We start from the raw sequence: 23,080 nt of genomic DNA, 5'->3' as shown, positions 1-23,080 counted from the left end.
TTACACGGGTCTTTTATATCCCCACGGTGGCACAGACTGTGCACGGGACTGGTGCAGTCCTCAAAGCAGCATCTCCCTCCTGTCCTTCAGCCTCAGTGAAACAGTGGCGAGAGTGCTGTCTGCCAGGTTTGAGAACTCTCCAAACAAGTTAGAGAGGGAAAAAAAATCTCAATATATACAAGAAAGTGTAGAATGTACTTGGGTAACTATACTTATTTTTTCACCAGAACATCTAATATCATTAGTTTCAACATCAGTATTGCCCTTTAGGAATGGACTTAACCCTGCCAGGAGCTCTGCAGGTTACATCTCTCTCAGCCTGGCGGAACACGACATTGCGGGTGCAGACGGGCGCAGAAGGAAGCAGCAGCAATGCTGCTCAAGGCAGGGTCCCAGGTCACCAAGCAGCCGGTCACTCAGCGAAGCAGTGTATCTGTGGCAGTGACTCAGCTCTAATAGCCCTGGAGACATTTCTAGGTTTTACAGCTCCACCGAGTGCTCGGGACGGCCGGGCGGGAGGCACAGAGCTTGGTTGGGCAAGGAGATCTGGAAACAGAAGAGTGTATTGCACAAAGGAGCACTGTTACAGCCCCGCATCCCCTGCCTTCCTGGGCAGGCTGAGCCCTTTGCCACCATGTAGCCATCTGCATGAGAAAACAGCATTGCCAATGAAGTAAATGCTGCCACGCACCAGGCTGTCCCTGATAAAATATAATTTTGTCAAATAATTGTTGCAGTAAAGGAGAGTTTCAGGAGGCAGCTAGCTCATTCTGCCCTCGTAGTCAGAGAGAGGGTCGAGACGTTGAAAGGAATGGTTCTGACCACTTCCACGAATGTAAGTTTGTCTCACCAGGCAGCCACGCAGTTCAGATGCTGAGCTTCCACTGATGGGAAATCACAGAGGGGTGTGCGTGCATGTGTGTGTGTGATGACTGCATGCACTTAGCAAAACGAACCACACTGGACATTTTTTTTCATATCAGAAATTCGACCCAAGGCCAAGTTTACTGCTGTCAGGTAGCTGTGACAGCACCGTGTCTGCTTCCATGGACATCTGCTCTCACACAGTGAAAGTCGTCTTCACATAAATGTGTCTTTTCTTCTCTTCCTGGGAAGGACTTAATGTTCCCATTCCTTTCCTGGACAGGACTCTGTTATAAGCTTGCTGACACAGCAGTGTCATAAGGGGAGTGATGTGAGATGATTTGAGAGAGCTTTAGCTCTTCCTACAAGAGTTCCTATGGGTAACAATTACTCCAGCAGAGCTAGAATTTTCCTAGGACTACTTGTTGCGCTCCAACAGCACCAGCATAGTCTATTGTGGCAGAAGTGAATTTTGCCAAATTATTGATGTCTGCACACTGTAGGAACAGTACGCAGTACAGCACATTTTTTCAGTAAGACTTTGAAGTACAGCTTCTCTTAGAGTTGTTTCTTCTGCTTCTCTTTTAGAAGCACAAAATATGCGTATGTGGGTAGTTCAGTGCAGAATGTGTCTGAGGGAAGGAGGGTCAGCATCTTTGCAGGTATCTAAGTCTTTCTGTATTTCTCTTTCCTAATTACTATTTTCTTGATGATCTTTTACACTGCAGTTGAAAGTCTCGGTCCTGTTTAGCTTGGTTCACACCTGTCATTATTCTCAATCATTTTCTAGTGATTGTTCCACTGGTGAAATTCATCATTTCCCCAGTGAGTCATGACCAAAGTAGAGCTGAGAGAGAAAAACAAGGAAAAGAGTTAATCAAATAAATAGAAAATGCATTAGGAATACAGCCACAACATCACAGACAAAGAGCTCTGATCGTAGGTTAAACTGCAAAGCTGTTTCACGGTGATATTTATATTTCTAACATCACAATGATTCATTATTGTTGCTATAGTGTTTCCCCCTCTTTCTACCCACTTCCTCGTTGTGGGAAAAGCAGAAGCAGCAAACTGCAGACATTGAAAAAGGAAACAAAACCTCTCAGAAAAGAGAGATGTTTTGCAGAACAATAGAAAGATCCAATCTCATGATCCAAAATTAACTGTAAAATATATATGTCTGGTCCTAGTCTTCCTACAGACATATTACACTTGGTGCGCCAGGCTTCATTCATGATGGATTAGGATTGATGAACTGTTTCTCACACTCATTCACGGCATCAAGTGTACTAGGAAATGAAAAATGAAGCTTTAATTAATGTAATCTGTGAATGTCAGGACATCTAGAATTAAAACACTCTGAGCCGTGTGCCACCAGGCAAAGGGAGATCAGCGTGGGTAAAGATCCAGGAGAAACACTTACAGCAATTGGTAGTGCTGGAGTAGTTTACAATAGAAAAGATGAAATTATCTAAAACCAGCCTGGAGTAGGCAGCTGGATTCCCTGAGGCTGCGTGTTGTGTCTGTGACATGCCAGGAGTCCCCTGGGCCGTGCCCCCTTGGACGTGTCTGGGGAACGGGGATGTGACGGGGCTGGGGGACCTGGGCAGAGTGAGAAGGGCTGGGTGGGACGGCTGCATAGCCAAGTCCCAGGGGTCTGGCTTTTGGAGGCTGGTGCTCATTTTAATTCAGCTTTTCTGGATTTTCAGAGGCTGATACATCAAGGTATTGAGAAAAGAAAATAGAGAGACTAGATTGTAGAGTTGCTTAATTATAGAAAATTGATGCCTGTTTCCTCTTGTTAGATTTCAATATAAGCATGCTACTGGTAGATTGAGACCAATATTTGCTTAATGTTAGTCAATATTTACCTTCTGCTTTAGGAGAACTTCCTGTTGAACATCAGTTCTTATGAAACTGGCTATTGATAAGAATTAACAGCTGCTTGCTTTTCTTTGATTACACCCAGTGCTTGCTTCAGGAAATCATGAAGCATGGTTATATTATACTATCAATGTGTTTGCACTTTTTAATTGTTCCTTTGTATAAGTAACCTGTATGCTCTTGGAATATGCACACAATATAACCTGAACACACAGGTGGATTTTAGAGCACTTTGTGGTGAGACTCTTCATATTAGAAGTGTTGCTGCCAAGACAAAATCTGCAAAATTGTGTTGCGTAGGAGGTGTGCAGCGCTTTAGAAAACTTTTATTGACTCTATTTGGAGTTTAAATTCCTTGCAACGTCTGAAAATGTAGCTCTGCTACAGAGAAATTCAGAGTTAGGATGAATATTCAGCAAACAAATCTGAATTCTTGCTTGAGCTATATATGAAAAAAACCAAACCACAATAGTCGAAGGAAAAATTGAAGCTACAAGGAATGTAGTTGCTCAGTTCAGCTGAATGTTAGGAAAGGTAACACCAGTTTATAGTAGTCAATGGATCATGCGACACAGGCAAATTGTATCATACTGATTTCAGAGTAGAAATCTGAAATTTTTACCAAAAAGGCTTTCTTCATTGCTGGGCTGGTGAATTAGAATTTGTCATGCGTATCTATCAGTGGTGATAATATAGTGCCATATCTGCAGACATGTCTAACAAATCAATTGAAACATGTTTCAGTACCTTAAAAACATTCAATTTTCCCAACTCAGAATGATGTGATTCCCACTTGATTAACTATAATCTCAATTTTTACTTGAAATTAGGCTTTTTCCGGAAATGTCACCCAACTTGTAAAATAAAGTTGACTAAATTTCATCAGCATTCTCTAATACCATAAAAAAAAAACCCGCTAGCTTTTTTTTCCCCTGCAGTTGTTTCCTGTTTTTATTTCTGCATCACAAGAAGAGATCTTGTATTTTCAAATAATCTCCAAGTGTCAGCCACTGCTTTTATTTCCTCTTTTGTACGATTTCATAATTTCATTCTGTGTTTGATTCCCGGGCTGCCAGTTGAACTTGTTTCTCTTTCACTGTTACGCTGTATGGATCAGACTGCTGCGCTAATTGCTCGCTAAGTCATTTCCCTTCTGTATATTTGACTGTTGGTTTCTTCTCTATTTCTCATATCTGAGTAATCTCTTCCCAACTGCCAGGACTGAAGTTTTTTGTGCTTTCAAGGACTTATAAAAGAAGTCAAACATGAAACGGCTGCTTAACTTAGTGTGGTTTATAGCCTAAAATAGGGTTTGGTGCAAGGAGAAGGAAAGATAGCAAATGTAGCAACAATTTCTATAAAAGGCTGCAAATATGTTCCTAGAAGCAATAGGCCAGTAAGTCTGTTTTCCACAGAGGCACATTAGGAAAGTGTAAACAAGAATACAATTAGTCGGGATGCTCAAAAAAGTGATACAGCCTTTGTAGAAGGAAGTCACGTCTCACAAAATGACAGCGTACCTGCACATTCAAAAAGCTTTCTCACAAATATCTTCATCAAAGCCTCTAAAGAAATAAAACTCTAATGGGATGAAAAGTGGAGTCCTATTGTTGATAAATAACTGTTTAACAAGAATAGAAGAAAAGTCTAGGTATCAATATCGGGTTTTCAAAATGGAAGCAGATTAGCAACAGGGCCTCTGAGGCTCTTTGCTGACACCTGCACATTTCAGCAGTCACAAACAATGTCAGAAAAGAGCTAAATAAATAGATAACAACATTTCCTTAGGACAGAGAAGTATTCAGGACTATAATGAACTGTAGAAGGATCTCATCTTACTGAATAATTAAGTAAAAAAATGCGATGAAATTCAGTGGTAACAAACGCAAAGTAATGTACACGGAAAAAGACAGATGTAACTACGGTCAGACGTTGAAGGGCTCCAAGACAGCCATCAAGGGAGCTCGGACCGGCTGTGGATAGGTTGCTGAAAATATCAGTTCAGTGGTCAATAGCAATTCCTATGAAAAAGAGAGCAAAGCACAACACGTCAGTATGCCCTGCATAAATTCCAAGTACTTTTTCATTGTGAATACTGTATATGGTTCTGGTCCTGCTCCTTTATCTTTGAAAGACTATTAAGGTAGAAAAGAAACAAAAAAGGTAATAGGGCTGGTTAGAAGTATGTCTTAGCAAGCTGAAAACCAGAGAATGAATGTGATAGACTTCCTCAGACTGGGGAAGAAATGAAAGAGAAGGAAATAATACAAGTCTGTAAAATCAGAAGGGGGAAGGTAAAGGGAGAATGTGCGTGGAGAATGATGATTGCTACAGCTAACTGCAAAAAGTGAGAAGTCTGAAATGAATTGTCAGGCAGCAGGTTAGACAAAGGCTTCTTTTTCACAAAGCATAATTACATTGTGGAATTTACTGCCTCAGCTTTAATGGATACCAAGAGTATAAATGATTTGAAAAATGATTTGACAAGATTGATGATCAAATTGTTAAACGTCATGTCCTCAACGCATCTAAACTGGTGGTTTCTGTGAGCTGGGAGGATACCCCAGGGAAAGATCACTCTGTTTGTATTTTCTTCCCTATTCACATTTTCGCATATTCTTTCACTGTCAAAGACAGCGGTCTGACCCAGTACGGCGATGCTGTGTCCTTGCAGCTTGGTCCTGCTCGCCCGAGGTCTCTAATCCCAGGGCAGCTGACACCCTTCAGCTGGCAGATAGAACCGGGATGACCACGTCTGCAGTAGGTGGAAAGCAAAAAGATGGCAATTGCTTCTAAACCCATCATTTTTGTGGTAAGAAAAGCCAAGCAACTAGGAAGGCTTAGCTACACAACTGCAGTATGCACTGTACAGGTCACGGGCGTGGAAATGGGGGCTGCTGCTCCGGTTCTGAGGTACCCCAACAGGAGGCAGGGGAAGCGCGATTCTCCTGGGATGGTGCAGGGACTGGAGAAAGACACCAATAGAAAGAGCAATAGGTGTCCTACCATAGTGCCGAGACTTCAACTGACATATTTGAGCTGCAAATTTAAATATTTTGGATTAAAAATGCATCCTCAATCAAGCATATCAACAGTAATTCAGGTACCTCGTGGCCTGTTGCTCTCTGGTTCAGTTTGTTGGGTAGGCAGCATCTCATGTGGCATGTCAGAGGAACTCTCAGCTGCTACGGAGAGACCTGCCAGGCATTTTTTCACATTACATTTAAAAAAAAAAAAAAAAAATTTAAATGCTGCAATACTTCAGTTTTCAAATGCTGTAGTGGCACCCCAGACTCCATTCTCCCTTTCTATAGTGGAAGGAAAAAAAGGCATTTTACAAGCAAAGTAGGGAATTGACTTTTTTTAGTCCCTTGCCCTGTAGAGTATCTGAAACGGAAGAGAGGGGATAAATACAGCTTTTGATAGTGTCTCATCAATCTTCTGGAAAATACATGGTGAGGCACTAATGCTGTGTCTTGCGGGGGGAACACAGGTGCACTTTGCAGCTACCAGCTCTGGGTGCATGTCTCAGGTTCATGTGGAGATGTCACCCAGCTCTGCACCAGCCTTCGTTCACGTCATTCCGCGCAAAGGAGCAACCGCAAGCCCTGACCAGGTCCAGGACACAGAGGGGACATGGGGAGATATGTCCATACCTCCAGGACTTACGGAGATACCTGCCCCTAGGACAGACATTGCTGTGCTAAGGGTTGTCTTTGCTCTCAGAGAGAACAGCTACGGCTCCTCTGATGCTCGAGTAATGTGTGTGATCCCAGCACGGAGAAAACAGGCTTATTTTGGGGTCCTTAGGTTACACAGGAGAGTTTTGGTATGAGAGCTTTCACTGACCTCATGGAAGAATTGGCTTACAGAGCCTCTGTGTTTGCACAGCACAAGATCATCAGTAATTTTACTAAAACAAGAGCAAATCCTATTGCCCTACCTTTTTGTCCATGAATAAGCCACATTTTTCCTTACAGAAATTTAGGGGGAAAAAAGAGGCAGATCCCACCAAAGATAACAATTTACTTCCAGCTAGTGTTTGCAGGGCTGTTGTATGAAAAAGGTTTTTGAAAGAATTCACTTTTTAGTAGAAATTAACAAGCAGTGCATTTCTCATTTGATGACCGGTGGGAAAAAACAGAAAAAAAAACTTGATTTGAAGTTGTATAGGAACAGAGTTGTTTTAGGTCTTTCAGAAGGATAAAATATAATGAAATTTTTGATAGGTTTGGTTTGATCATTGGTGAAATGTTGTGTTCCACTTCAAGTTTATGAAACTTTAAAAGTCTGAAAGATTTTTCAAAGCATTTTTTTTCCGTTCTTTTTACTTCCAACTGAATTTTTTTTTAACCAAAAGGTGATTGATAAATCGAAATGAAAAGTTTTATAACAAAAATGCCAAAAGAGAACATTTAGTTTCCTTTCAACTGTTTCAGCCTTTTACAAATTTGCCCTCCTGCGTTTCTTGGCTGAAACAATTCACCAAATTTACTTGGATTTATGAATATTTCAAATGTGCCCATTTGGAGAAAAATGTACTTACTGTCAAACAACTCCTATTCTATAACAGAGCATCCCAAATTAATCCCAGGTGTAATACTGTGATGATGAAAGTTAACCAGGCATAGTGTGGCCCAATACGTGGAAACACAAAGCATTTCAAGAATTTAAATTATTTCTGGAACTAAAAGCTTATAGCTCATTTAAGACAAGTAATCTTTGAAGGAAAATACTTGTTAAATTCATATTTTTATGCTGCTTTTAGGTTTTTCATTTTAGTGCTTCTTTGGAAATGTTACTATTGATTACTACATATTGAGATTTGTAAATAGAAAAATGAACAAAAAATTACATTTACTCCAGGAGGTCAAAACAGTGCCTCTGCTGAAGAGGAGGAGCTGACAAGGGGTGGAGACACAGTCAGAGCCTCATTGCCTCTCTGAATCAATGTTTCGCATATTTTGGTATTGATAGCTCATCATGCATTCCCATCATGCCTGTTTCAAAATCATAGATTCATAGAATCATAGAATAGTTTGGATTGGAAGGGATCTTTAAAGATCATCTAGTCCAACCCCCAATGGGTGACTTTGTAAAGGCTTTGCTAGTGGGTTTTTACCCACACAACTGAGCTGAAAGACAAAATCCAGTCGACTAAACAAAGGAACGTGAGGAGCTCAGGCTCTGGCCATGATGCCAGCAGCAGGATCCCGAGAGGGGCCTGTGGGAAGCAGCCCAGAGGCATAATGCCACACCGGAGATGTGACCCTGAACTACGTTTCTCTTCCCAAGGCATTTGCTTTATGCTGTGAGAGATGCCCTTTGCCCTTACCCAGCTTTCCGCCTCTGCCCAGCCTGCAGCCACTTCTCTTCTTCAAAGCGCAGGGTGGGACAGGGACATGTCAGCCCCCACCGCCCTCCCCACCGTCTGCTTTGGGCAGATGCCACCAGCTGCAGAGCGGTTCCCATCGTCCCGTCAGTCTTTACGGGTCTGTCCACAGGGTGGAGGTCATGACTTGCATATAAACCAGACTGTGCAGAAAATAAGGATCAAAACTAGGATTATAGGGGGATCAGGTCATGGAGCAGAAGGGGAAGGTAGAAAGTGAGTGGGAACATTTGAGTGCCAAGGGGAACAATGGCAAAACATTCTTGTCACAAAGAACGTTTTGTCTGTGTGGTTTGTCTCATGGTGCTGTTCCGCACAGGGCAGAGCTGCAGCCCAGCTCTCTCTAGCACAGAAATTTGATGAGGAGGTTTGAGCTTCCTGTAAGTCGTCTGGATGCTGAGGTATAGCTGTGGATGCAGATGAAGACACGGACACTCTCGAAAGCCCATGCTTGGGGCTGTTGCTACGACGGGGCTGTGCCAGAGGGGTGACGGTGAGAGCTGTCACTTAACCATGAGAGGCAGGAGCACTGTTAGAGAGGAATCTGTGCTGGTACCAGGTTTCTAGTGAAGGGAAGATGAGTGCAGGTCAGTGCTGTTGGAAACATGGTCTCTTCACACTGCAGTCTTCCAAGCACAAGGGTATCACACTGCATGTGATTTCCTTTATTTCACAGAGCCTAATGCCTTTATTTCATAATTAGCACCTCAGAATTACAAAAAGAGGGAAACAAATAACAGTGTCTTGTGTACAACATGATTTTTCTATCCTCTTGGCAAGATTGCCCTGGCTTAATTGGTCAGTTATGTAATCCCTTATTAATCCTAATAAAACAGCAGCAAAGTTATTTATCATGGGTATTACTGCAATTTTCTCAATGATGTTCTGGACATACTTTTTATTCTTTAGTAATATCTTATTAAAACAAGATTGTCTTATCAATAGTTTTAACCAAAACAAAATTGCTATTTGCAGGCTTTAAGATGGGAGGGATTTGAGAGAAGACTGAAGCACCTCTGACCTGAGAAATCCCACAAGCGGGAATGAGACTGGAGGAGACTTTTGTTAAGACTCACATACAGACTGTGGAATGGGACACAGAGAAATAGGAAAACTTCAGCAATGCTGATTTAAAAGAGGGCTGATAATGGGTGACAGGCATCAGGGTTGGACACAGGGCAGCTCTAACATCTGCTAGGGACCCCCATGAGGGGCTGATTCCTCCGGTAAGCACTTCCAGCCTGGGCTTCCCCAGCCAGGCTGCGGTGGGTGCTGGGTGCTGGCTGATGTGCCACTCACGCTTACGGCAGGAGCTAAGTGAGATTCAGAAAAATTTCACCTTGGGTTACAAAGATCTGGTGGGGACGGAACCCTGCAAGGCAAGAGCCACCCCTGGGGCAGACCCATGATGCAGAACAGCATCAGAGAGAAGGAAGGGGGTGGGATAACCCTGAAGCCTGGAAGTGATCCAAGGCACAAAGGATGATGGAGCGGGCCTAGCAACCAGATCAAAATTCAGACCTCCACTAAACTCTCTTTTCTTTCCAGTGTGGTTTCTTCTGCTTTTTGTTTCATTCTGATGCTGGAGGAAATGCTGGCATGAGTTTCCTTCCCCTTACTGCTGGGACATGGTCAGGCACAAGTGGGTAACAGCTGGGGAGTGTCCTCTCTTTTTCCCAGAGCTGAGCTGTACAAGAGGGATTTGCTGCCAGTTCTTCAGTTTTGCATGTGACAAAATTCCTGACACGATAGCTACAGGTTTATTTTTTTCAACTGTTCTGTTTTTTCTTCCAGGGTTTGGCATGACCACCCCAGCCACCGTTGGAGGCAAAATTTTTCTGATATTTTATGGCCTTATAGGATGTGCAGGGACCATTTTGTTCTTTAACCTGTTCCTGGAGCGCTTGATCACTGTCATAGCCTACGTCATGAAGTCCTGCCACGAAAGACAGCTGAGGAGGAAAGGGGTCCTCCCTCACAATGGCCGGCGGGGCTCGGGAACCTCCGAGGTGGATAGCCTGGCAGGCTGGAAGCCCTCCGTGTACTACGTCATGCTGATTTTATGTGTAGCATCGCTCATAATTTCCTGCTGTGCCTCTGCAATGTACACACCGATTGAAGGGTGGAGTTACTTTGACTCGCTTTACTTCTGCTTCGTGGCCTTCAGTACCATTGGTTTTGGTGATCTGGTCAGTAGCCAGAACATCAAATACGAGAGCCAAGGCCTTTACCGCTTTGGCAATTTTGTCTTCATACTCATGGGGGTGTGCTGCATCTATTCCTTATTTAACGTGATCTCTATCGTCATCAAACAATCCATAAACTGGATATTAAAGAAGCTGGACTGCAGGTGCTGCCACAGATGCCAAAGAAAATTATTTCGTTCACGGAGGAACGTGGTAATGCCGGGAAATGTGCGCAGCCGGAGAAACATCTCCATCGAGACTGATGTTGTCAATGAAAGCGACACAGACGGACGCCGGCTGTCAGGCGAGATGATCTCTATGAAAGACTTCCTGGCCTCCAATAAAGTCTCGCTGGCCATCATGCAGAAACAGCTGTCGGAAACGGCTAATGGCTATCCGAGGCAAATGAGCTCTAATTCAAAGCAAAATGGATTCTCTGGTGGGGTTGGAGCCCTAGCAATTATGAATAACAGACTGGCAGAGACAAGTGTGGATAGGTAAAATAATAACAGTAATAACAGTGAAACAGTGTGAACCATTTCAACAAGTAGAGAAACAACGTGAATCAAGTGGAAATAGCTAGGGAGAGAGTGTCGCCTGAGGGTAGGATGGATGTGAACGGCATGCCTCCTGTTGGAAAACCTCTGACGCTTTTTTGGGGCTGTCAGTTAGTGTCTTTGATCTTTGAATTACACCAGTCTCAGCCTTCCTTCTTCACCTTCCTTCTGTTCCTCACACAGGTCACTGCAGGAGAAATTTAATTTAGCCTTCAGATCAGTTTTCCATGTCCTGTTCTCCTCCATTTATGTGAAATACAGATTTCAGGATAAGAAGTCTGTGCTATGGGAAAAAACCAAGTGTGTCTACTGAACACATTCTTAATTCAGTGATTGTTCTGAGCTTTGTCTTACGCTCCTCATACCTGTTTTTTGAAAGTAGCTAATCTGAGACAAAAAGAGGAATCAGCCTTTCTCTGTGATATTGCAGATCTAATTTAATGGAATTAAAAAAACAAACTACTTTCTTTTATATATCACTTCTTAAAATGTATTCCTGTTGTGAAACAGCTAGGCTTGGAAAACCAGCTTCTCCTGACATTAATATTTTGTAAATCTGGAGTAATTCTATGAAAGTTGTTAGGACTGCTCTGGAGCTATTGTGATGTCAATGAGAAGAGAATTTGGTCTTTAGAATTTAATTTAGTCTTCCCTTTAAAAGGATACTGTCAAAAGTGATAGAATAAAAATTTATCCTACTTTTGTTTTCTTCTCTTCATTTGCAAAACGTGAGATTTTTTTTCTAGGTTACTTTTTCTTCTAGAATTGAATCACTGTGGCTTTCTGTTTCAAAAATATCAAATTAAATGGAAAACTGTCCTACTGACGAGTTGTATGAATTATTCCACAATAACAATCAGAGACTTTTCCAAACTTCTATTCATATTATGCTCAGTTGTGACTGATGCAATTGAGCATCATCATTATGTAATGCAACTAGTAACTGAGTTTACGCAACAGGCTTTAGTATGCAATTAGATTGCCATGCCAACATTCAGTGTATTATTTATTATAAGTGACTGTGATCACAAAATCACTTCGGCAGTGTCCTTTTTACCTTTCATGTAATTCTGTCATTCTTCACCTGTTTTTCTGGCTTTCAGTGATGATAATGACAGGGTCTTGATTAGGGAAATAGAAAATGTTTAACTCCTCATTTTTCTCAATGAAATGCTCCAAGTGTTCATTATGACTAGAAAGGAGACTTCGGTGAGAATAATAACAGTGAGAAAGACATGAAAACAGGAAACAAGGTGATCTTTAATGACAGTGACTTTGTATTAGATAACTGGAGAAATAAGGGGTTAAATTAACATAAAGTCTAGCAAGAATTGAAGGAAGACTGGGCTTAATTCCTGATTCTCCTTCAACCATGCAGTGCATTAAAGCAAAATGATATATGAAAGTGTAAATAAGCAGAATTGGTCACAAAGGACCTGATCCAATTCCCCGTCAAGAGAACAGTAGAGGCATCAGGATTAAATTTCTTCTCACAGCTAGAAAACCCTGCAGAATACTACAATTTTAGGGAATTTAAAACACTAGTATGCAGTTCCTAATTTCTCTCATTTGGAACAATACAGATAGCCTCTTCAGTATAATTTGTATTAATTAATATCATACCCTGTTTTTTCATTCTGGCCAAAAGTTCTTTTATTTAGGTTCCTGATACTGTAGGATAACTTTTTAATACTCATATTAAGCAATATTTGAATTTGAAAACAAAAACATACCTCTTGGAATCCTTTCATATAATAAAGTAAAACCAGATATTAGATTAAACAACTCTACTTAACTAGTGAAAAGTATTGCAAGCTCTCTTTGGCATGTTACAGTTAAAATGTCCCAATTAAAAGTCAAACCTGCTGTCCTTAGTTACAAGAAGAGCTCCAAGCTGAAGCCATTAGTCCAAATTTTGATATCAACTCAGCTGTGCAGCAGTGGAATATCCCTAATAGTATCCCTTCATAATTTGCATCCATGTAAAATCCAAATCAGCTCCCAAACCCTAGCTTTGGCGAGAAGAGCAGTCTGACTTGTTTCTGAGGGGGGGTTATGCATTAGCACAAATTGCTACTGAATTATTTTAGGTGATATTATAGTACCCAAGATCCATTGCATTGCTTTGTTTTTTTCTACCAGGGCCTTCCCTGTCTCAACCTCACTGAATAAAGATACTTGGATATAAAAAGAGAAAAGTACTGCTGTGAAGCCTTCTTTCCAAATTCGTTCAGCAGTGCCTCTGTTCACTGCCTGTAAGCCCCAGATCTCATCCTTACAGAAGCGTTCCTCATGCTGCCAACTAGCAGAAAGAGTTTAGGACTTGACTTGTTGCTTAAGCAGGGCTCTCATTCTGGGCAGAACAGCCACGATCTTGAAAACTGCAGCTCACTTCTCCGTTTATGACAGTTAGTAACTTTTAGTTGCAAATGTCATATTTTGCTGAGCGCTGAACACAGAAGTTACTCGACACTGCTCCCTTTTCCACATGATTGAGGCAGTGCACATTATCACCTTAGGCAAATAACCAAAGTAAGCAAGTTTCTTTAGTTCATTTATTATATAGTTCTGTGTCATCATTAATGAAGGATCTGGGTTCCATACAGGATTTTCACTCAAATCCTTCCATATCTAATTAGCTTTCAAAATTTGGTTCTGGAAGTCTAAACACAGGGCAATATTCATAGCAAACAGGTGAGAAAACAAATTGAAGGAGAGAAAAACATATATGCTGAGGGAAATACATAAAACATTACAATCTGTGTAGTCAATTCAACATAGATTATTTAGCTTTTAGAATATGGCACATCCCAGTAGCAGATCCTTAAGATGGTCTTCGGATGTTTTCAACTGCTCCCAAGACATGAGACGGTTACATTGCTCCTTTCCATTCTGTGTTATACCAAGCCTCACTTACTTATCACGACAGAGGAATGTTTATCAGCGACTTTCAATAGATCTGAAAACATCCGTGTCTGTGAAAGCAAGGGACTAATATGTAGTCTTGATCAAACAGATTGAGTGAGGCTGTATGAGATCTTTGGTGTACACCAGCTCTGCCTTCGTTGATCAGTCCTGACCCTCTACTCTCTCAAGCAATGGCTTACTCATGACCCAAGCCTGCCAGTTGCAAGGCTCTCTGCAGCGGCTTTGTGGTCTGATTTCATATCTGCTGGAGATAAAGAGGGAATAAGTGCACTAATTTTGTCTAATCATCCCTGTTCAGATATGAATTGCCTTTTCAGAGATGAAGGACCAGTACATTCTGTGACTGTGCCATCTTGTATCATGATGTCATCCTGTCCCCAAAAGACCTCTGACTTTGTCATTGAGTTCCCCCTCTGGAAGCCATGCTGAACATTGAGTGAGGTAGCTTTACCTAGGAGACCAGTAGAATTCTTAGAGAATATTTGCGGATAAATAAGAAGGCCTTTAAGATCAGAAAGGGAAATTTCTGACTCCAGTCCAATGGTACTACTACAGTTGTTTTTTCTAATGGCATTGGACGGAGAAATCCCAAAAAGTTCAGTTCATAATGTAGCATCAGCTTATTAAAGTCATGAAAGATGTGGAGATGTAAACATACACGTGCCAAAATAAACAGAATCTAGCATAGGAGTTAAAAATGCCCATCCTGTGTGAAAAATAAGATACAATAAAAATACAGACAACATCACATTCCTTGTATTACTTAAAGTAGTCATGAGGAATTAGAGGAAATAGTGTCAAATAGCCGGGGAATCTATTCTCAAAGATGTGTAATCTAAATTTTAATGATATATTGCTTAGCACTAAAATCTCAGTCAACAAGACAGAAACTTGCTTTCAAAATTACTGACTTTCCCCAATGCCTGCTATGAATTTGCATGACAGCTAATGAGATACAGGTGTGGGGTTTTTAATGCAAAAATGTTTTGGGGAAAACCTTGGGTGTACCGAGCCTCTGAATCTGCACTCAACAGGTCTGGAGGACCCCTAAAATCAGTGGATTAAAATGCAAGTTGCAGCCTGGCAGACTGAAACTGAAAGCACTTAATGGACTAATTTCTTGGAAGTTGGGTTTATAATTATGCCACCCCTTAATAATCTCATTATTGTATAACATAATTATTGCATATTGAAAGGAAATATTTAGTGCTAACCAAAATACAATCAAATAAGTAAAGGTAGCTCTTAGGGTTTTTTTGGCTAGTCTTAGGTTTTGTAAAATTTGTGTATCAGATGCTTTGCTGGGGATGTAGGTGACAGAGGAGTTACATTAATTTATCTCCATGAAGGACATGGTCCTCTGTGAGGACATGAATAGGCTTTTCAAAGGCATCTAATTCCTGCTGTAAGTCAATTCACTTCCCATCATACATTGACTTTCAGTTGAAGTCAGGTACCTAATTCCCTTAGGCAATTTCAGAATCCCAGCCATGTTTTAAGTTTTGAATCTAAGCTGACCTGACAGTGTCCCTGAAAAGTTCGAACACTTGGAGCAAGGTTTCAGTCCTGCAGTACAATAATCTGAATTCATTTATTTAAAAGCCTTTTACAGTGAAAGCTTTGCATCAACCAAATAGCACAAACAATGTTTACAGTTTGTTTCATTTAATCTTGGCCTCTGCCAGTTTTAATTATATTTGACACATTTATAAATTGAATAACAAAGAGAAGGTTGGGCTGGGCATGAAAAACAAACCAGCTCCATTTCTCAGACTGAATTAATCAAGAGAAAGAGGTCAAGTGGGGGAAGAAGCTTTCTGATTAACATTCTATTTGAATAAAGTTCCTCTGGAGGTGGAGGGTATTCAGTTGTTTGGATGACTCCTCTCCAACAGCTGTGGAAGTGGAGCTGTTTGCTGTGACCTGCCAATGTCTCCGCTCTGGGAAGAGCAGGTCAGTGAACCTTAGCTGAGAGAAGGGTCAGCATTTCAATCAATACAGCTTGCATCGTCTGTTGGTTTGAGTTAGGTTACTAACATTTGGCTAATACTGTAATTCCTTGGACTCTTCAAGAAGTAGTACGGTTCTTTCGCGCAATTTCATGTACAAGCTGCAGAGAATCACCAAGTGTTGTCTTTCCCCTGGGCTAAAAATACTGCCAAATATACCAGTACAATCTGTCTATTTGAGAACTTTCACAGTAGAGTTTTGCTTAATCCAGGAAATAAGAATACAATCCCTTCCCTCTTTCTTATTTTCCAAACATCTTTTGTCAACAATGCCCATGCAATACTCTGTGCTTACTGCTTAAAAGATCACATTTCACTAGGAAAGCTAAAGCCATCAATCATCTAAGTGGACCAACACAGTCCTATTCTTTATCAGATTCAAGAGAAACACAGTGTGAACACAAAGAATGACACTTCAGGTCCAAGTAGTCAAGAGCTTTTTGATATGTCTCATGTTTGTAGAGGTGCTTCACATCAAACCAGAGAAAAACCCTGTCACTGCAGACTTTCAAAAGCATTAGTAAATGTAAGAACAATCTTGTGGAAAAGGTAGACTAATTTATATTTTGTTTTTCTACAGTTCCACTCTAACATTTGCCTACAGTTTTCATTATTTGAAGTAATTTGCAATAACAGAATAAAGAATATAAATTTACAGAGATTTTGAGATGCATACTAGCGGGATTTGTTTAAAATGAAGTATCTTTTTCCTCAGCTTTTTGCCTAGCTTTTTATCAAGGGAAAGTTTGATTAAAATTAGAATTAACGGGCTCTCTTTCCAACCAAGTGTGCCAGTTTCTGGATTCCAAATGGATTTCCTACTAGGTGTCCATGCAGAAGCTCCCAGAGAGAGGCAAGATGGCCTAGTTTTCAAACTTTATCTTTTGAAATGTCTTTCAAAGCTATTCCCCCTGTCAAAGCAATGGAACACTGACAGTATTTTCTGTTTGTGGTCTTATCTGAGAAAACTTAACCTTGCTTTTTGATATCTTTACAAGAAAAAGATGCACACAAAGGAAAATTAAAATAACGTTACATAATCTTTACACGTACTGCTTGGAGCTGCTAAAATCCTCCTCCTTTTGCTAACTCAATGTTTGCATCAGAGTTTAATTTCTCCAGCTCACCGAAGAGGTTTGGTCATATTAGTGAATAGTCACAGTTCAAATCAAAGAACTTTAAAATTGGATTTGTTTATCTGTTCTAAGTGCTGGAAATGAGTTGATGGTCTGAAGAGTGGGTGCCGTGCTAAGTCTGTTAGCGTTAAAAAGGCTGGAATCACCATTGCTCTCATTTCTGCAATGGTCGGGGAAACCCTCTGTGACCAGTACAGTCCATATTGCTGCAGTAGCAGCAATTGCTGGCTATTAACTTCTGGGTGTCATGTTGACTGCACGTAGCATACAAAGCCAGAAGTAAAGAGAGATAAAGCTGTCCAGAACCACCGGTTCAGAAATTCACAGAATAATTTACTCTGGAAGAGGCCTCTGGATGCCATCTAGTCTCCAAACCCTTTTCCAAAGCAGGTCCAGCTAGTTCCTGCCCATCTCAGTGCAAATACCTGTAATTTGCTGGGTGATGCAGCTTCTGTGTGTCGCACTCTGTTCTCAGTGTGCTGAAAGTGCCATTTTCATGAAATACTGACCACCACCCTGTACCAAGAGGAAGTCACAGCACTTTTGCATTTGCATTTGGGCAAATAGTTAGAGCTAAGTTAGACGCATTTCTTTGTAAATAGCATCTAGGCGTCTGCTTTTCTCATAGCAGATGGGTATTTTGATCCCTAGGTGTCATTATTGTTGGCGGTCTTATTAGAGATGGCAAGAACTGAAAAGGTCAGCCAGTCTGTCAGGCCTAGGCTCCATCTTGGCTTGGCTCTGCACGTTGGATTTGGCTGCGTTCTTGGCTCGGGAACTGATTCTGCTTCACTGAAATCAACAGAGACTTGGCTACTGGGCTCTTTATCTGCCATTTTTCACAAGACTTACTTTCACTTCCCAAAATCATCCGAAGAAATGTTGACTAGCCTTTTGCTGTGCTTTTACCACGAGCTGTACAAATGCTAATTCTACTCATGCAGTACTGTGTTCTGCACCAGGGACCGTTATTTGGTCTACAAAATAATACTCTACTTATAAGGAAGATTTATTTGAAATTGAAAGTTTCCAGATTATTGTCTCCAGGAATTGTTTGGTAGTCACTCGTTTCCTCAGCTGAAAAACCGACAAATACCACATTTTCCCTGAAACTTCCTGCAGTTTTGCAAGGGCAGGTTTTGCTCTGTGCTGACTGCCTGTGTCAGCTTGTTCTTTCCCTCAACTTTCTTCTCTCAGTCCATACCTGCAAGATTCTCTTCCCTCTTTTTTTTTCTTTCCATTCATCTTTGTCTAAGTTCATCAAATCTGTCTCCTAGTCCAATATACTGTGGTGTTTGCCTCTGTTGAATATTGTCCTTGAAAAGTGGACTCACTGTCAAGAAAGGATTCTTGTAAAACAAACGCCTCTCTACTCAATATGGATTCAGAGCCATAGCTCATCAATTAAATGTAATGACAAAGATGTGTTTTTATTATTTTTCATTCTTACTTCCACTAAAAGTAGCGAGACAGTTTTTAGGAAGCTAGAATTAAAGTGTCACATACAGGTACTTAGATGGAGAGCAGCAGAAGTGTCTTTGACTCTTCGGCAGCTGGAAGGGATATTCTGCCTCTTTTTGTACATTCAATTGGCCTGCAACTTGCATGGACACTTATGTTCTCTACAGATGCCTTCAGTAAAGGATGGTGAGTGGAATCAGCTTCATGGTATCATTATTTATTGCTTTTGGCTTACTATATTTTTTATAAATACTGCATTGCTCTGTGAGCACAGTAACAATCAGTAACACTCCAGATTTCCACGCATTAGGAAACAATAGTAGTGACTTCAGGTTTCTTCCTTTGATAAGGACTAATCTTCATGGCTACTATAAAATACAACCATAGCATAGATGTAAAGATCTTTATCTCATCAGCTTCTTGGACATGATTTCACTGGCGTTTGAGTAGAATTTCTCCCACCAGTACCAGAGACAGTAGTAAGATGTTCTTAAAGCATTTTTGCCTCATGCCTTGTGGAAACAGAGTGCATGGGATCAGACTGTACATATGTGTCTGTGTGCTTATGCTCTGTTTTAAACATTGCCCAGTTTCAAACAAAATTGCCAAAGGGGGAGACGTCTCACACAGAATTGACTTCCTACACCTTTTGATAAATGTTAGCACCCAACCTGAGAAAAAGTCTGAGAGGCAGGCTCGCAACTTGTTAGATACAAGAACAGCCACACAAAGCAGGTCAGAGGGAAAGAAAATGAGGCACAAAGAGAGAATGACGTTCTGAACGTCTTGTCAGCCGAGAAAGTGTCAAACAGAGCTTTTATCTCCCCAGACTCGCAGCACAGATCCAAAGGGAAAACAGGCTCATGTGCTCCAGTGATCACAGACCTATGCTTTTGTCTCATAATGTATCTGGCTTTTGGTAAAAGTAGTTGCCTTTGATTGAGAAATTGTTCTTGTATCAGCAGTAAAATCTTCTGACCTTCTTTCTACAAATTCCTGAAATGCCAGTTCCTGCAAAGCATGAAAAAGAGTTTTGCGATATTCTAGCATCGCTAAAAAAAAGATCCCTTTAATCTGCCAGGTTTATAACTTTTTTAATTATAGCTCTGTCAGCTTCTTTGCTAGCTGCCCTGAGCTCTGTTACCTTCTTTGGTTGCCCAAGGCTTAAAGGCCCTGTGCTTGAACAACTGAAACTACAGAAATGCCTCACCATATTTGCAAAAGATTTGGTCCTTGGTTAACACCATCTAACAGGTCTGTGCAATGGCAAGAATTAGTGTCTGCAGACCAGAGTTTACGAAGATAAGAAAATGGAGAACTTTGTTGTGCTCTTAATGAATTTCCACTGAGATTCCATAGTTTTCCCAGGCAACTCATCGCAGAGCATCATTAATTTTACTTTTAAACATTTTTCCAAATGCTTAATTTCACTCCCCCTTGCTACAGCCGAGGCACATTGTTTGCATTGTAGCCATGCAGAGAACAGAATATTCCCTTCCTTTTCCAAAGGAAGGTATTTTTTTACAAGATCTCCTCTTGGTCTTTGCTACCCAGACTAGAAAAATCCTTTTCCATATGTGACATTTTCAGTAGTTGCTCTACTGTGCTCCAGACTGTCTGCTTGATGCATTTTTCTTTCTCCTTTGAAGTGTGGTGCTCAAAATCAGATACAGTGACACAGAAAATATTTTATTAATAGAACACGTAGCGGCATGATTATTTTCAACATCTTACATACAACATCCTGTTCATTTCGGTTCTAGGTCAGTGCTTGCTATTTTAAAACACCGTTGATTCATCTTCAGTTCGTTATGTGCTATTAATGCCAATATTCTTCTTTTCAAAACTGTAACCTGTACCTTCTTACATGTATTGTTGTTGAATTGCTTCTATTTTTTCAGATCCCTTTCCCATATCCATTTCAGTTTGAATCCTAGTCCTTCAGCATCTTTGCCACCTCTGACTGCCTGGCATCATCTTCAGACTTAAAAATTATGTTCTCTATTGCATCATCCAAGTTATTAATAAAAATATTGACCCAGAGCCAGTCTTGCAGAAACCAGTAGATCCCTTCTTCCAGTTTGAAACTAAACTATCACTCTGTACATGCTGTTGTCTGAATACTGTTTCCCAATCAATTTTGCACTCGTCTTGTGTTAGTTTCATCAAGTGGAAATGACAACAAGCTGCAATTGCACTATTTTTATTCCAGGCCATGAGATATGAGCCAAAAAATATTAGCTTTCAGATCCAAGTGAATTTGCACCACCGATTAGTAGGGTAAAAAGTAGATAAAATTTAAAATTAAACAAAAGGAACTCTTGATTTACCAAGTCTCCAACACAACACTCCACTCTATCCTTTTACAGTTACATCTTATAAAATAATTGTGTTCCCAGAGCTACATCAGTAGATGAAACTACTTGAAAGATTACCTGGAAAAATTCAATGTGAAAAATACAAAAGTACTTTGGCAATACATGGTAGTATTTAGGTTGGTTTCTTCCTCCATACCATGTATTTCTGTTCTACTGATTAAAATCCATTAAAAAAAAGTCAAACATCAGCACAGAATATTTTTCTAGAAATGTGAGTTCAATTTTAATTTAAGTTTGCTCATCGAATCCTAGTTTAGGTTAAATTATGCTAGACATATTTAACCTGATCGGCTAAAAGTACCGAAACACGGAACGACTTTTTTTTGGTGTGACAAAAAGGTTTTTCAAGAATGATTTTCCTTTGATGTGTCAGGCTGTTGCTTATCTTTCTGAAATGTTGATCTCTGTGAGGAGAGCAGGAATAGAGCCGTGTGACCAGCAGATCATAGGAACTTCCTTGCTTCAATCCCCAAACAAACCTTGTGGATTTATAATGAATGTGCTGCAGGTGAGGGAGTTCCTTATTCATTTGTCTAAGGCATCTTGGCTTATGGTCTGCTGGCAAATGCTTGTCTGACCAAAAAAAAAGGTGTAAAATGTACTCTGCGTTCCCATCAGATACCCATCGTAAGGAAATCTTCCATGCAGGGAAGCTGGCTTGAGCTAAGGCTCGATGGAGGGAAGTCGTGCTGCTCCCTCTCTGAACACCGGAGAGTTACATATCAAATATATAAAATCCGCTTTGTAGGAAGTAGGTCAATAGAGTAAAGCCATCACGCTCTTGATTTTTATAAACTGAATGGGCTCATGAGGGGAGTTTTATCAGAACTGTTTGGCAACAGTAATAACCGCAATAAGCACTTTCCAGCACAGAACAGCACAGAGCTAAATGGGGCCTCCAGAAGCAAATATAAGTTAGTAATAATAGCAGACAACAGAGGCAATGTGGAACAGGACCACAGAGAGGAAAATTATCAGAAGTCACTAAACATGCTCCCCATGTTCTTACTACTGTTAGGAAGTAACGCTAGATGTTGATGAGGACTGGATGTAGGTTGGGACTTTTAGAAAGGAAGCACTGGTCTCCCCTCAGGTGCATAGTAAAGTGGGAAAGTTTTAGGGCTGCTTTTTCAAGAAGTTGCCCCTAAGTGTGTAAGCAAAAGAGCCTGCTGCATGCAGCATCCTGGTAATCCTATTGCCATGGTGAGCTGCAGCAGGGGAATACATGACAATCAAAGCATGTTTGCGTTATTATTACAGGAACGTAGTAGTCTTCCAAAGGGAAGAGGACTTAAGTATCTTAAATGGACAAGGCTATTACCAAATAATACAATTTCCAAAAGACTTAGATGACTTAGGTGGCTGAGCCTCTAATCAGAGCTATTTTCAGTCAGGTTCCGTAGGCCACTTTAAAACAGCGGCTGTGTTTCCAACACCAGCCTGCTTTGACAGTCCCCTTATACCACAGCTCCACAAAGAGTGGTCAATGTGGTCATGTCAGCCCAAAATGCCTCCTTCGGCATGAATATGGCCAGCACTCGCTGCCTGCTCCGCACGTTGAGCTGGGACCCCTCCATGCCCGGAGGGTTCAAAACACCCAGCCCCATCCCATGAGGATTGCTGTGTTTCCCGTAGCAAGGCATTTCCCCGGCTCTTGCGCTGTGTTTTCATGGTTATCCAGCTTTGATTTCCCCGGGAAGCAGGCTGGCCGGGAGCAGGCTGGCTGGGGGCCACCCAGGCACCATGTCCACAGGTGCCCACCCACAGCCCCATGTTCAGGCACGGTGGCGGCAGCAGAAAGGGCTGTGCCTCAGGCTCTGCCCGGTCTCCAAAGGAGGTTTCGCTGCTCAGACACCAGTTTGGGTGCCCAGACCCGCTGCATGTTGCTGGGGCAGATGTTCACAGGGGATGGGCAGTTTTGGGAGAGCTTTATGATGAAACTGTAAGATTCTGCTCAGATGTTCCTTTACTTAAAAAGTCTCTCTACTAACATAGCTAGCAAAAATCACCATAAGCAAGTTTCCCTGTGAGCAGCAGAACTAACAATGCCTGTTTGCATACAAATTTATGTCTGATGTCCCCTATACTTGTTCCCTGCAATGACTGTAACATCCACATATTCCCTATACGATCAGCAAAGCAATCTAGCCCCTTTCTTTCTATTCCCAATGAAACTCTAATCCAATACCCCTGTTGGATATCCAATATCCAATATTCAGATAGTCTTAGCTCATTCCTGTAGCCATAGCAAGCTCACTGTGATATCCTAATTATTTTCCACATTT

The 23,080-nt window shown here is 41.1% G+C and overlaps 1 protein-coding gene across 2 annotated transcripts in view; it reads left to right on the top strand.

Moving 5' to 3' along the window:
* The window catches only part of KCNK13 (potassium two pore domain channel subfamily K member 13), an 84,461-nt gene that overhangs the window by 56,698 nt on the left and 4,683 nt on the right, over positions 1-23,080 (top strand). The window contains exon 2 of one of the 2 annotated variants that reach the window (XM_063332263.1): positions 9,935-10,823. In XM_063332263.1, the coding sequence (XP_063188333.1) occupies positions 9,935-10,823 (889 nt within the window). Of the gene's footprint in view, positions 1-9,934; positions 13,087-23,080 lie in introns of those variants that run through there. The other variant, XM_063332264.1, reaches the window with a different exon arrangement.

Source organism: Chroicocephalus ridibundus, chromosome 4 (assembly GCF_963924245.1).
Source record: "Chroicocephalus ridibundus chromosome 4, bChrRid1.1, whole genome shotgun sequence".
Classification (NCBI taxonomy): Eukaryota; Metazoa; Chordata; class Aves; order Charadriiformes; family Laridae; genus Chroicocephalus; species Chroicocephalus ridibundus.
This window is presented reverse-complemented; position numbering and strand designations above follow the sequence as displayed.